This window comes from Triplophysa rosa, linkage group LG5, assembly GCF_024868665.1.
Source record: "Triplophysa rosa linkage group LG5, Trosa_1v2, whole genome shotgun sequence".
NCBI classification, from domain to species: Eukaryota; Metazoa; Chordata; class Actinopteri; order Cypriniformes; family Nemacheilidae; genus Triplophysa; species Triplophysa rosa.
The window spans coordinates 4399867-4415593 of record NC_079894.1 but is presented as its reverse complement, the minus strand read 5'-3'; the positions used below and the strand labels follow the sequence as shown (position 1 = coordinate 4415593).

Here is a 15727-nt window from a genome sequence, read left to right as displayed (position 1 = left end):
GCATGGGTGCAGCTGACCCTGTAATATCCATTCTGTTTCTGCCATTTTATGAACGCGTTTGAGTGAAAAAGGCACAGAAATGTCCAATTCATTGGAAATGTAAAGCATTTCTGTGTTACAGTATTGAAGCCGGTGGAGCTTAGCAAAAAAGTAGCAAAAATTAAATTGTAGTTATAGTTACATGAATGCATTTGACAGGCGCTTTTATCCAAAGCAACTCATATGGCATTCAAGGTATACATTTTATCTGCATATGTAAAGCCACAACCTTTCATTGTGATCAGGGCCGGCTCTAGGCATGGGCAGGGGTGGGCTGAGCCCACCTAAACATCTGTCTTGCCCACCAAATGAGAATACAAATAAAATACAAATAACACCCAAAAAATTGCAGTAGCCCATTTTCTATTGGCTGAAAGTATGCCTGATTTTTTTATATTTATAACTTCATAAATCATTTAAATCCTGCATGTATTGCAGTCATATATTGCAGTGTTTGTTGAATTCCAACAAAAGCAAACCTCAAGAGTGACAGTCAACAGCAATATGTAAGACTGAGAGCATGATAATAAACTCACTTAAAAAATCTGGGTATTTTCATAAAACAATATTTTTTTACTTTTTCTAATACATTTGCAAACATTAGTTCCCTTTCTGTCGGTCTCTCAACGTTGTGTCGAACCGACAGAATGGGGTTTGTCTTGAGAACCTATCATCTTCTGAGTATTTAGAAAAGGCCAATGAAAATTGGCGAATGAAATTTGCATGCCGGACTCCTCCCCGGATGTCCGGGTATAAGAGGGAAGCCGGCGTGCTCTTTCATTCACCTTTTTTTCTTCAGAGCCTAAGAATCTGATGAGCTTCTCTATGATCTTTGGTGATCATTTTTCTGCTGGAATCTACGACGCGGACAGCGGACGGTCCCTTCCTGCAGTGACTCTCCGCTGGGCATCTCGGCAGTTCCGGAGGTGTTCGAGCAAATTTCCTTTCTAAAAGAGCAAATTTCTCCAGCGTGGCATGTCCCGCTGTTCTCATGGGTGCAACACACTCATCGAGGAGGGGGACGGACACGATGCCTGCTTCCAGTACGCTGGGCCAGACGTTGTGGATACGTCCTGCCCGCACTGCGGGCGGTGATGATTCAGACGTTGCGTCCACGGGTGGCTGTGTTCCCACGGGACTCAGCCACCACCTCGTTTGCTCCCCGTTCCGTGGTGGCAGGACTACGGCCCTGCCGTCCGCTACGGCAAGCAGCGAGGGTGATATGAGGATTACTGTGAGCGATAATCCGCCAGCCACTGGCTCACGGACCGTTCACACCTCGTCTCGCTCGTCTGACCGTTCCCCAGGAGACGGTCCGCCGTCTTATTCCTCAATCACATATTCGGACACGATGCGTGATGATGAGATGTCTCTTGCAGCATCGGGGGGTGACGTACTGCCATCCGACTCCGACGATTCCTCGGGCTCCCTCCCTCGGGGGGTCGAGCCCAGGAAGAAGCGGACGTCGAAATGTCAGCCATGCTTTCCCGGGCCGCCGTGAGTGTTGGGTTGCAGTGCCCGCACTGCCTCTCCCGGCGCTCGCGGCTGGCTACATGGCGCCTCGGGTTTGAGCGCGGCTCCAAGCCGCGCCCGCCCCCAGTGCCGTGTTTACCGGAAGTGCATGAGGAACTTTGTAAGACCTGGAACGCCCCTTCCCGGCACGTTTCACGTCAAACAAAGTTCTGTCACCCTCTCTTCCCTCGAGGTTGAGACAGCTGGAGGATACGTCGGTGTCCCCCAGGTGGAGTATGCCGCCGCGGTGCACTCGTGCCCGTAGGTGGCGGCCACCGGGGGGGGCTCGACCTAGACTCCCGTCCAAAGCATGTGGTGTCTCGGCATCTCTGGTGTCGAGGGCTTACATTGCGGCGGACCAAGCTGCCTCCTCTCTCCACGCTATGGCTCCTGCCAGGCCAGGGCGTTGAGAGAGCTCCACGAGGGTAAGACCGACCCAGCGCTTATGCAGGAACTCCGCGCCGCCACCGACCTCGCTCTACGGGCGACCAAGATGACCACGTGGGCCCTGGGTCGGACGATGTCCACACTTGTGGTCCATGAGAAACTCCTCTGGCCGATCCTTGCGCAGATGAGTAGCGCCGAGAAGGTCCGCTTTCTCGACGCACCCGTCTCGCAAAGGGGGGCTGGTTGGTGTTACTGTCGAGCCGCAGCGGCCCCGCTCACCACCCGCCCATCGGGGGGTGCGAGACCCGCACGCGGCCTCCCCCGGAGGGTTCTCGACAGTAAAGAAGCAGTCCTCCGTGCCGTGACTCGGCTGCCTCGGCCGTCGAGTCCCGTGCACTGTCTGCTTCCCAGCAGCCCTGGTCCTCTTCGACGCCCTCCAGCTCTGGCGCCCCCCACTCAGGCGGCCCCCCCTGGAGGAGACAGCGAAGAGGAGACCATCGCCCCATCAGCAGCCACGGCTAAGCGGCCCTCATGGGAAGACCTCAGGGGGATCGAGGCTACCATTGGGCCTGACCCCAGCCACATCGCTGGGAAGTCGGATAGGGACGGATCTCACCAGCCGAGATGTTCAACGGGTTTTACAGCCTGTACTTCATTGTCCCCAAGAAAGGCGGGGGGTTGCACCCTATCTTGGGTCTGTGTGTTCTGAACAGGCACCTACTCAATAGCTGCCTTTCAGGTTGATCACGCAGAAGCGCATCCTGACGTCCGTCAGGTGTCAGGACTGGTTCATTGCAATCGACCTGAAGGACGCGTACTTCATGTCTCGATCCTCCCTCGACATCGGCCGTTCCTACGGTTCGCGTTCGAGGGACGGGCATATCAGTACAGTGTCCTCCCCTTCGGTCTGTCCCTGTCTCCACGAGTCTTTACGAAGGTCGTGGAAGCGGCTCTCCTTCCCCTTAGGGAAGGAGGTGTGCGGGTACTAAACTATCTCGATGACTGGCTCAGCTTGGCGCACTCTCGAGATCTGTTGTGTACACACAGGGACCTGGTGCTCTGGCACCTAGATCGGTGGGGCTACAGGTCAACTGAGAAGAGCAAGCTATCCCCGGTGCAGAGCGTCCTCTTTCTCGGTATGGAACTCGACTCTGTCCTCATGAGCGGCCCCGCTCACCCCCCGCGGGGGGCGCGAGACCCGCGACGAGGAAGCCCGTTCCCTCGCGGCCTCCCAGAGGCAGTGCGACTGATTACAGAGCGTGCCCGATCAGTGTTGAACTGCCTGAAGCTCTCAGGCAGTCAGCGGTCCCCCTGAAACATTTCAGAGGCTCCTGGGATACATGGCATCCTCGGCGAGGGTGGTCCCCCCACGGGTCGATGCACATACGACCGCTCCAACACTGGCTACAGAGTCAAGTTCCTTGGAGAGCGTGGCACACCGGCAGCAGGCGTATGGTCATCACGCTTTTCTACCGACACACCCTAACCCCCTGGTCTCCCATGACAGAGGTCCCCTTAGGAATGCCTCCCTGTAGGGTTGTGGTGCTGTGTGCAACGGGCACGCAGTGTTGGGGCGGTGGACGGGCCCCCGCCTGCGTTGGCATTTCAACTGCCTAGAGTTGTTGGTTGTGCTACTTGCATTGAGGAGGCTACTACCTCTCGTGCAGGGCAAGCACGTGCTGGTCCGGTCGGACAGCACAGCTGCTGTGGCGTATATCATTGGTGGCATTCGCTCACGGCAGCTAACATGACTCGCCCGGCGCCTCCTCCTCTGGAGTCAGCAGGTGATCAGTTCCCTGCGAGCCACACACATCCCAGGCGTCCTGAACCAGACAGCCGATGCGCTCTCTCTTCAGTCGACGCCTCGCGGAGAGTGGCGACTCCATCCCCGCGCAGCCGGCTCATTTGGGAGCAGTTCGGCCAGGCACAGGTGGTCCTGTTGCCTCCCCAGACTCCACCCATTGTCCGCTTTGGTACTCCCTGTCCGAGGCAACCCTTGGCACAGATGCCCTTGCGCACAGCTGGCCGCGGGACAAGCGGAAGTACGCTTCCCTCCAGTGAGCCTCATTGCACAGGTCCTGTGCAAGGCCAGGTAAGAGGAGCATCAAGTGGTACTAGTTACGCCCCTTTGGCCTAACCAGGACTTGGTTCTCGGAGCTGATGCTCTGACAACAACTCCCCCCTGGCCGCTCCCCCTGGCGGATTGCTTCCCCAGGGGAAGGGGCACGTTACGGCATCCCAGGCAGAACCTGGTCTCCATGTCTGGACGGGAAGAGGAGATCCTGAGTGACCCACCCCCGGTCTGGTTGGGACGTCACTCAGGCAAGGGCTTCGGCCACTGGGAGGCTATACGCCCATAGGTGGCGCCTCTTCTCGTCCTGGTGCTCTTCTCGGAGAGAAGACCCGCGGAGTTGCTCGGTCGGGTACGAGCTGTCCCTTCCTCTAGAGAGACTGGGGAGTAACCTCTCCCCCTCCACACTGGGAATGTATGTAGCCGCTACGGCCGCTCATCATGACCCAAGTGCTGGGTAGCCTCTGGGACAGCACGACCTGGTAATTAGGTTCCTAAGGGGCGCGAGAGGGTGACCACCTTATCCGCGCTCCGTACCCTCTTGCGACCTAGGTGGCGGGCCTCAAGAGGCCCCGCCCCCTTCGAGCCTCTCGGGGTTGCCGCTCTTTCTCAGTCTTGATAAAGACGGCTTTCCTTATGGCGCTCACTTCCAAGAGTGTAGGGGATCTGCAAGCACCCTCCGTGTCCACAGATTGCCTAGAACTCGGGGCCGGGATTCTCACATTATCTTGAGACCCTGCCCCGGCTACGTGCTCAAAGTTCCCACCACTCTTCCGAGAGACCAGGTGGTGAACCTGCAGGCGCTCCCCACCGGGGAGGAAGACCCAACCTTTCCGTGTTGTGTCCAGTACGCGCACTGCGCCTCTACTTGGACCGCACGCGGAGCCCAGAAGCTCTGAGCAGCTCTTTGTCTGTTTCGGAGGTCAGCAAAAGGGAGGGCTGTGCCCAACGACTCCGTGAGGTTCTAATACCTACGCGCGGAACCGGTGTCAGCCCGCATCCTGGCAAGGTGTAGGACCGGCAGCCGGTAGGGTGTACGCCTGCGAAAGCCCTTCCCCCTTCCTTAGGGGGATCAGCGGCTATTACGCCTCCCCTCTTTCCCCCACTGGGTAAAGAACAGGCATTTTATCCATCACTAGCACCTTCCTTGGGGCAGGCTGGGCAGAGCAGCCCTGCCCCCTTAGGCCGGGGAACAGTTGAGTTATCTCCCACATAGCTCTAACCGGACCTAGTGCTCCAGATGTGGTAACCCCCCCTCCGTGGGCTGTTCGGTCTGATGTATCCTCATGAATGGTTCCCACCTTGGCAACCCATGACCTCCCCAGGTGGACTCCCACCTTGCGGTTAACTCCTGCAGTCCGCACATCCTTCCCATGAGTTCTCCCCTGATGGTGAGACCATGTGGTGTCTCCACTAATTCCTCCCTACGGTGGGTAGTGGCCTCTGCAGCGTTTTTCCCCCGGGGGGGAATAATGCTTACCCAGTGGCCCTTACGGTGCCGGGCGGCTTCTCGCCATTTAGAGAACTAGGCCTCCGCCCGTGACTGCTGGTGGCAGGGGCTTCCCAACTTTGTGGTAAAGCTCTGGGTCCCCCTTCCTCTCCACTGGATGGTCATAATTTTGCGCTAGCGTGTTCGTCTGACTCGCCCAGGCCAGTCAACGTCGCTCCACTAGAGATTGTGATGCGGCTCAGTGCTGTGGCGTCTTACATAGGAACCCCATTCTGTCGGTTCGACACAACGTCGAGAGACCGACAGAAAGGGAACGTCTTGGTTACGGATGTAACCTCAGTTCCCTGATGGAGGGAACGAGACGTTGTGTCCCTCATGCCACAACACTGGCCGCCCACCCCAGCGGTCAGGGGAGGATGCTTTAGGCTCATCAGACCAACAGGTGAATGAATGAGCACGCCGGCTTCCCTCTTATACCCGGACATCCGGGGAGGAGCCCGGCATGCAAATTTCATTCGCCAATTTTCATTGGCCTTTTCTAAATACTCAGAAGATGATAGGTTCTCAAGACAAACCCCATTCTGTCGGTTCGACACAACGTCTCGTTCCCTCCATCAGGGAACCGAGGTTACATCCGTAACCAAGACGTTTTGTGTTGTTTAAAACTAAATATGAACATGTTTTTTTTTGCGATGTTTCAGTTCAAAAACGCAGATCATCTTTTCTGTTGTTTTGACCTGTTTTCTCCAGTTCATTTTCTGCAAATACATGTAAATAAAAACAACGTTTTTATTAGAAATTTGGCAGAAATGTTGTCAGTAGTTCACAGAAATGAACAAAAATGGTCATTTTACCAAAACACATTCTTATCAGAAAAAATTCAAATACTTTTGAAATGGTCTCTTAATTTTTTCTATAATACTGTATGTGTGGTTGGGGTATATGCTCACCCAGGATATCTGCTAGCCCACCCTTCTGCACCTGGCAGGAACCGGGTCTGATTGTGATGTATTTTTTAGACTGCCTGTATAAACAATCTAACATAAACATATCCAATCCAAAGTTCCGAACACTCTAAACATACACATCTGCAATGCAAAAACCCAATTGTATGTCAAAGATATAGTCTCACCTTCAGATTGAAAGCGTTGTCAGATGTTAAGCAGACCCTGGGTGGTGTCCGGTCTAATCTCACCAAGGTCCGGCTAACTTACTTCAGCTAGGAAGGTAGACTTTTTCAGGTACAGATAATATACAGTATTTGTAATCACTTCACTCAGAGGGTGCATTCATATTTCTAGTTCGTTTTTATTTTGTTATTTTGGTCCGGATAAAAAAATAAATGTAGTCCTGGTTCGCTTAGCGTTCAGATTGGCATTTTAACAGCGAACCTAAAGATATCGAACCTAACAGCTTACGTTTAGAGTCGCAACGTGATTGGACAGCTTTTATGATTTATATTTTAAAACGGAACTTACCGGACTTCCAAAACCATGCTGTGTGCACAGTGCTGCATGGGTTATACATGTTCAGTGTATGCCTGTGCATATGAGGGTATTTTTAGCAAGCCGGTAACTCGCGAAGACCTCATGAAGTGTTCAAAGCGGTCAAAATGGCGCCAGGAATTCTTCCGTTACATGCACAAGCACATATCTAATAAACGCTCCATTTATATTACCAAATCACTTGATAATATAACTTCGGGTCGTATATTGTTATCACTTCCTGTTTTTGGTTCGGTTCGATGCCTTTGGTCCGTGTTGTGTTCATATTTCAATCGAACCGCGCCAGAGTTCATTTGAAAGTGGACCGAGACCAATTTTTTCAGCAGTCTCGGTCCGCTCTTTTGGTGTGGGTGACACCAACACTTTAGTTTAAATCTGTTTGTCTGGTTTTTTGAATGAATCATCCAAATGCATCCTGGTTATTTTTTAACAACAAGCACTATTGACACAACGTAACTCTTTTATACTATACGATCAGCACCCAGACATTTATTGATCAAAATATGAGCCTCTAAACCTTGAAATGGTATGAAACACAGCTGGTCTGTCATATGCCACTTTTAAATAAACAAACTCTGGGCATTATTTCACAATGGTCAGTTGCATAGTTTTTTTTACTTTTCCTCTGTTTATATCCACGCACGAGTTGATCTTATCTACTTCAGCACTTAAACCAGAGGGAGTTTTCAAGGTCAGATAAGCGTTCTGGTATAATGGCTCAAAAAGTTTTCAAATGCGCTACTGTTTTACAATGAGGGGCAATGTGAAAATACTGTTTCATTTGATTCAGCAGGGGAGGAAAAAGAAAATAACATCAGCATTAGAATACAATCTTTTTAATCTTTTAGATTGATCAGTATGTAAACATTACTTATGAAACCTGCCTCAACTGTGCAGAGGCACAAAAAACAGATAAATGAGTTTGTGGGCGTCTACCAGGAGGATGCGCTGAAGATTTTTTCACATCAGAAATGATTTAGTAAATATGAAAAATATTTTGTCTCTTTTTAAAACATGAATACATGTTGTTAGTTACCCTGGATAGTGACACCTCTCAAATCCTCTGCAAGAGAGAAAAAAAACGTTCTTTTAATAAGTAGAGCAGCTGTCAGCCAAATGCCAATTTTCTTGTCTCGCAATGTGTCCATACAGATTGAATGAGCTAAAAGATATTTTTTAAAGATGGGAATGTTTTGACATATTCAGTGCCCTTTGTGTTTCAGATTCACATATACACTTGGAGAAGGCATGTGGCTGCCACTTAGCAAAAGCTTTGTCATTCCTCCTGCTGAGCTGGCCATCAACCCATCTGCCAAATGCAAGACAGATATGACAGTCATGGAAGACGCAGTGGATGTCAGGTAGGAAAAGACATTTTGACTCTAAGCAGCTCATTTCAAAATAAATAGTTTTTGCAAAAGAAAACAATGAAACCAGCACAGATTTGTTGGTAAATCACCTAAGACATTTTAAAGGATTTAAAAATAAATATTTAGGCCTTTTTAAATTCATTATCATTTAAAGAGACATGCACCAAAATGGGTTAAAGCTGTGTTGTTTTTACATAACCATTGAGAAAGTACACTGTAAAACTTTGCTGTAGTTTTTGCAGCAGGTTTGCCAGTAATTTACTGTAGATTTAATTACTACTTAATATACTTTCCAATTAGTACTGTTTTCAGTTACTTTAATCACAATTAAAACACTTTGACTTTTGAGATTTAAAATGAGCAAGAAGAGACTGGCATTAGCACATCAACACCTGCAAAAAATGACATTCTTCCTTAGCATTTTTCTCTTGTTTTCTGTGTAAATATTTAAAACTTCTTAAATTATGATACGTTTACATAACAAGAAAAGTGACCTAAGATGTAAAGTCTTGTTTTATGAAAGAAAAATATATAAACTAGGTAAGTTTCTGCTTAAAACTAAATTGTACATTAAATCTACAGTAAGTTACCGGCAAACCTGCTGTGAAATTACAGCAAAGTTTTACAGTGTATGTGACAGACATTTCATGTTGACCCTAAAGAATCACACCAACTTGTGGTAAATATGCATTTTTTGTAACAATAAAATAATAATAAATGGTGGACATGTAGTTTTAATTTACAGTAATGTCATCATTTGCTGTCAAATGAGCTTTTTCTTTTGTCAGTTGACTGTGAATTTGCATTTGCAAAATTTCTAATTCATACCCTGTGCCGTTTTAGTTAGTCACATCATTGCTCTTTTCATTTTTAATGGCAAATTAGAATGCTCTGCGATGTGTAACAATTTGTCCCAACACAAAAAATATATAATTTCTGTGCAGTTCTGTTTTGTTCAGTAATGCTGTCGTGATTCTGCCTCATCTTGTCATGTCTTTCTTGATCTTGTGGCAGAATCACGGCAGGATCCCTTGTTATGTGTGGAGAGAGTCATTTTGACCCTTTCGGCCTTCGATACTCTCTCCGGTCCTTGTCTGTGTTCCCGCCCTTTTGTATCCCTCGTTATTGGTTGTTAATTAGTTCATGCCCCACACCTGTTCCCCTTTGATTTGTCCCCTTATTTAATGCCCCTGTGTTCTATGTCTTGTGTCGGTCATTGCACTGTTTGTCGTGTGTGTGAGTTTTTGTCGTGTTAGTAAGTCTAGTTTATTGTGTTGCTATGTGATGTGTTATTAGTCTAGTCCTGTTAGTTTAGTTAGTCTTGTTAGTAAAGTCTAGTTTACCCCTTACCCTGTCTGCACTTGGGTCCTCTGTCCGTGTATCCGTGTCTCTCACCCACGAAACGTGACAAATGCATTGATACATTTTAATGTGTTTCCGCTGAAATTTTTATAGCCTTCTATTGATATAAATCAGCTGCAGACTTGACATTTTTATTTGAATGGCATTTCTCACACGTTGTCGGGTATGATGACAGTTTACTGATGAAGGATTCCATTGGGTCTCTTTATCGAACCACAACTAATTAAAGTTGCCTACCAAATGACGAAACTTATTTCGTGAAGCTTTAACAGTTATGTGACTTGACATTATCCAGACATCGCAGGGTCTTAAATACGTTGCCAAAGGGCACATGCTGATGCGATTCACATGTTTTTAACCCGAAATGGATTAATCTTGTGAATTACATGATCAGGTTAGTTAGTGCTTATAGGAAGACTTAAATATTTAATAGTAAAAGAAGAAATTTACTAAAATCGAAAATTATGTGACTGTATGAATGCACGTCTCATAATAATTAGACAAAGTTAAAACACACACAGTTCATTAGATTGGTCTTCGTTGTGTATTCCACTCATATCGTTTTTTATAAGTATGTTGATGAATGTGTTATCTAGTTTAAAAATACATACCGTATAAAAAGTGCAACTATGGGAAGGTTTTTTATTATTTAAATCTATAATTCATATACTTTGGAAGGACCTCTAAGTTCTTCTTCCTGATGTCCCTCAGTGTGGCTCTCTTCACAGGGTTCACTGCGGAGAAATCTGGCAGGCCATATAGTCTCAAGGCCCTGGACTTACTGAGTATTGCCTTAGTTCCAACAACTACTAACTACTTAAGTAGCTCTGTAAAACGTTTACAGAAAGCAGTCATTTGTCACATTTTCCCTGTTTAAGTATTTAACATTTTTTTGACTGCAATTTCTCCACACCGGTCAGTGTGGAAGTTTGGAAATGACCACAGTTGCACTCCACATTGTAAATATTTGTTCATTTCAAGCACGGCAAACACATTTCTCTGCTTTTGTGCAAGTAAACCAGTACACTGCTTCTACTCCCAGCAGGATAATCTTATCCAAGAAAAGCAATCTTGGAAGTGCACGGAACAATCAGTTTAGAGAGAAGACATTGTAGAGTCTGTATTGATGTGTGTGACGGAGATGTTTGGTACATCATTGCCTTTGTGTTGGTATATATGAGTCAGCACATGAAGGCGCGATCAAATATAAATCTTATAGGTAGGCTGGTGATTTTATTATGTCTCTCATTATGTCTTCATTATGATGATTATTCGTATTAATTATTATGGAAAGTGATGTGCAGCATCTGCAGTTACAATGGAGGCGTTGGGAGAATAAATGAGATATTGACTGATTAGTGGTCTTAATGTTTCAATGTCTAATAGCTTTTGTTTGAATAGTATTATGTATGAAATTTGTCACTTCTATTACTCGGATAGCCTTCTTTATTATGGTCTTAAGTGAGGGTTAGGTTTAATTACTTCTGTGCTTTTGAACAGAACAGGCTGCACTTTTCCGGTGTCTGGTCTGAAACCGCATGCTTTGTATTTGGAGTAAAGCTACTAATTAATGCTTCCTCACACTTTCTCTTCTAAGCCCTGCCAATTCGGAAGCTTTGTTCACGGAGGTAGATTTATCTCAATTTGTTCAAAGTGCCCTCATTACCGTGGAACGTCATTATATATTCTTCCCTATTACGATAACATCTTCGTCATGACTTTAAAATGTCTGCTTTCTCCGGTACTCCCCTGTATTTAGCTACGATTAGTGGGAGCCGGAGGTAAGAACTGCAGTCTCCTCTAGAAGGGGAGATGCGCTTTAACCGAGATGTAGGCCACGTACACACTGCAAAGTCTCGGGAGAGAGAACCGCATTTAAATGCGGGAGGAAATTCACTAAACAGTCGTTTCATGTGTGCACAGAACAGGTAGTCAATTCCCGCATTAGTGATGATTGACACACTGGTAACCGTAGCAACGTTCTCACACACCTGTGAATAAGAATATAACCCGTTTTGTGTCTGCTTTTTTCGGCTAAAGACTCATTTTGTCCGTCAATTTAAACGAAACTATCGCTGATAGACGCGCTGTTTTCATTATGCTTGGACGGCTGCTTCACAGAGCGCTCTTTTGCAGTGTTGCCATGTTCATTCATTTTTAGCCATTTTTATGCTTATTGTTTGGTCTTAGAAGCTCAGGCCTTTTGGTGTCATAAAATGGTAATATTGCAGATATTTTCGATTTTTTGGTCTAATAAACTATAAATAATTATGATTTTTAAGGTTTACTTTTGGCTTGTCTTCATTTGCTGTTGTTTATGAAGATCTGGCAACACTCTCACTTAAGCGAAGGGCTCATGAGAGCGGCTAGTGACAAAATGTGCGAAAGTAAAGACTTCTTTCACTGTTATTTTCTTGCACCTCTCCAAAACAGATGAAGACACCTCTCTGACGGGCGTTCAAAGACGCCATTAACAACTAGTTGTTGAGTTTGGTTCTGTACACACTGCATCTAGTTTGGTGAATGCGGTTGTCACTACCTGTCAATATTTTGTGTCACTCATTTCAGAAAGTGAAACCCATATATTCTATAGATTCATTACACATAGAGTGAAATATTTCAAGAAAACACAGTGGACCAAAGTCCTCTTTTCAGATGAAAGTAAATTTTGCATTTCATTTGGAAATCAAGGTCCCAGAGTCTGGAGAGGCACAGAATCCATGTTGAATGAAGTCCAGTGTGAAGTTTCCACAGTCAGTGATGATTTGGGCTGCCATGTCATCTGCTGGTGTTGGTCCACTGTGTTTTCTGATGTCCACAGTCAATGCAGCCATCTACCAGGACATTTTAGAGCACTTCATGCTTCCTTCTGCTGACAAGCTTTATGGAGATGCTGATTTCATTTTCCAACTGGACTTGGCACCTGCCCACACTGCCAAAGGTACCAAAAGCTGGTTCAATGACCATGGTGGTACTGTGCTTGATTGGCCAGCAAACCCGCCTGACCTGAACCCCATAGAGAATCTATGTGAGAGACACCAGACCCAACAATGCAGATGACCTGAAAGCCGCTATCAAAGCAGCCTGGGCTTCCATTACACCTGAGCAGTGCCACAGGCTGATTGCCTCCATGCCACGCCGCATTGATGCAGTAATTCATGCAAAAGGAGCCCCAACTAAATATTGAGTGCATAGAAATGAACATACTTTTCAGAAGCCTGACATTTCCTTTTTTTATTGATATTATGTAATATTCTAATTTTTTCTGAGACACTGAATTTTAGGTTTTCATTATCTGTAAGCCATAAGCATCAAAATTTCAAGAAATAAAGGCTTGAAATATTTTACTCTGTGTAATGAATCTATATAATATATGGGTTTCACTTTCTGAAATGCGTGACAAAAAATATGGACCTTTTCACGATATTCTGTTTTTTTTAGATGTACCTGTATTAGTCCTTGATTATGATTGGTCAATAAGTTGTGCTTTATTTGAAATAAAACACAGCTATGACCGCTTCACCTAACGATTATGTGTATCCCTTCATACACTTAGCAACCACCCTTAGCTACGTCTACAAAACAGTCTGTTGCTGTTCACAGTCGATCAGGGACTATTTTCCAGTGGAAGGAAGGCTTTAAGTGACTTTACTTTTATATTTGTATCATGTGGTTACCATTTTATAACGCTTCGCGTCATGCCTAACAACGCCCTTCAGCCATGATTTATTCATTAATAAAGCACAGCCTCTCGTACCTTATTGCTTACTTACAGTATATTTAACTTTTTAAATTCCCCTTTACAAGGTTGCTTTTATACGGAGCCCGTCTGGTCACCCATCGGAGAAAAAAAAACAAGTCCCGCAAATCCGTAGCCCGTCTGGTGACCAGACGGGCTCCGTATTTTTACAAAAAACTAAAAAGGTATAATAGTATACTTTAAGTGTTAGAAGTCAAAACTTTATTCGCAGTCGAATAAGATATTTCTGAAATTCTTGGGTTCCTCTAAAGAGGAAGGAATATTTGAATAAGAGTTTAATTTAATGTTAATAAATCTTATTCCAATAAATAAGAAAAAGCTATCAATAATTAAATTATCCACTTAAAACCCATCTTAATTTCTTGCAAAATGCTGAATGATATAACCATGGAAATATGGCTGTAGCTCTTAAACTTTCATTCTGTAGACCGAACCCCGATCTCCTTTGAAATGTGACAAATGAGGCTTTAATGATCAATAGTCAGAATTAATCAAATAAATAAAAATGCCTAAATGTACTTTAATGTGACCCGCATATTTCTGCATGAACTATTTTTAGAGAATAATAAGTGGGGCACATTGACACATACTGTAAATAATGTATGTATTTTTATGATTAAAAAGGCAAACAAATCTATCCCTTTATAAAATATATAGCAAACCGTAGTACCATAGCAAACCTTCGTTAGTTTTATAATCTTTTTGCTCATGTAATCTCACAGATTTCTTTGTTTGTTGATGTATCATTTTGTCCAGGCATCTCTACATACAGTACATTATTATAATATTTAAATGCTAATACTTCATGTCCACTGGGTTTTGAGATGAATACTTTTTGTCCACTTGATAAAAATAAAACAAGAAAACAAATCACAAAAGCTATTTGTTTCTGGCCCGCATTTGCGCTACTGAGAATCCATTTATCATGGCATTCCACATCTTCGGCAGCGTGGTGATTTCACATTCTTAAAATATATTAGACAATGAAAGGTCGCTGCTTTTGCTCCTTCATCACGGCCACAGCCCATTCATATTTCACAGTAATGATAAATATTTGGATGTTTCAAAAAGCTCTGGAAAGAAAAAATATCACCCAATACAATTATCCGGCTACACAGCTGAAGGTCAGAGCAATAAAGTTCATGTGTTCAAGGTTTAGCCATCACTGCTTTTGTTTACTTTAGCTGCTCTGTAAAGCATTTCCCCTTAACTGGATTTATGGAAGTGTCGAGACAGGTCATTTCCGTTGTGGGGTACCTTTTGAACTCTCTAACTTTTAAAAAGGGAATATGCTTTCAAATATATGTTTTGGTCAAGTTCAGGCACTTGAATTTTATTTGCTCTAACTTTACAAGATTTCACACAATACCAAATGAATTAACAGATGGCTTAGTAGTGAGGAAATAAAGACCTACACTTGAAAGTAAATTTATTTAGGAGGGCCAGTGAATTCAGTTTTAAAGTGGCCATTCCCCGTGATGCCAATTTTCAACCTTTAGTTAGTGTGTAATGTTGCTGTTAGAGCATAAACAATATCTGGAAATTGATAAAGCTCAAAGTTCAATGCCAAGCGAGATATTGTCTTTAACAGAATTCGCCTTTCAAGGACTACAGAGAACGGCTGGAATCGGATTACAGCCCTATACTTCCCGGGTAAATGATGTCACTTTTTTTGAAAAACCTCCGCCAAAGGAATACGCCAAAAAAGGGGCGACGCCTTCCTAAGAGAAGAGGAAGAGCCGTTGGAGTAGTGTCTGGTTATCAGAGATTGTAAACACTTGACTGAGCTGCGCGCTTAATGACTTTCACTTTCATCACAGTCCTACAGCTGGTAATATGAATTCAGCTACACACATTCTAAGATAACCAACGGTCAAAAAACAGCTTCCATGACTTTAACATCGGCTGTGAAAGCTGTTCTGTGTAATACACTGATATTGTGTGTGTCCGCGCACACCTCTAAAACACTTCTATGAAACGTCCTTTGAAGTCCTGCTTGCAAATGTCTCCTAGTCAATCTGCTTGTTTTATTATCCAACTCGGGTCCAGTATAAAAAGGCAAAACTAACGCTTTTGTTATTAGTGTTAATTAATATAACCGGTCTGACCCAATCGGTCCGGTGTCATTTCCCTTGCCATAGTAGGAAAAAACGCGATCTCTAACAAAGATTGACGTTTGCACATGCACTAGCAGACCTCCGTTACACTTCGATCGATCCGCATGTGTTTAACTGATGAAGTGAAGTTGACGCCATTGCTACTGTTTATTGC

General features: G+C 45.0%; 1 protein-coding gene across 3 annotated transcripts in view; it reads left to right on the top strand.

The window, feature by feature from the left end:
• astn1 (astrotactin 1) overlaps positions 1–15727 on the top strand; it is a 229441-nt gene that overhangs the window by 90901 nt on the left and 122813 nt on the right. For all 3 annotated transcript variants that reach the window (XM_057333244.1, XM_057333245.1, XM_057333243.1), the window contains one exon: positions 8188–8325. In XM_057333244.1, the coding sequence (XP_057189227.1) occupies positions 8188–8325 (138 nt within the window). The remainder of the gene's footprint in view (positions 1–8187; positions 8326–15727) is intronic.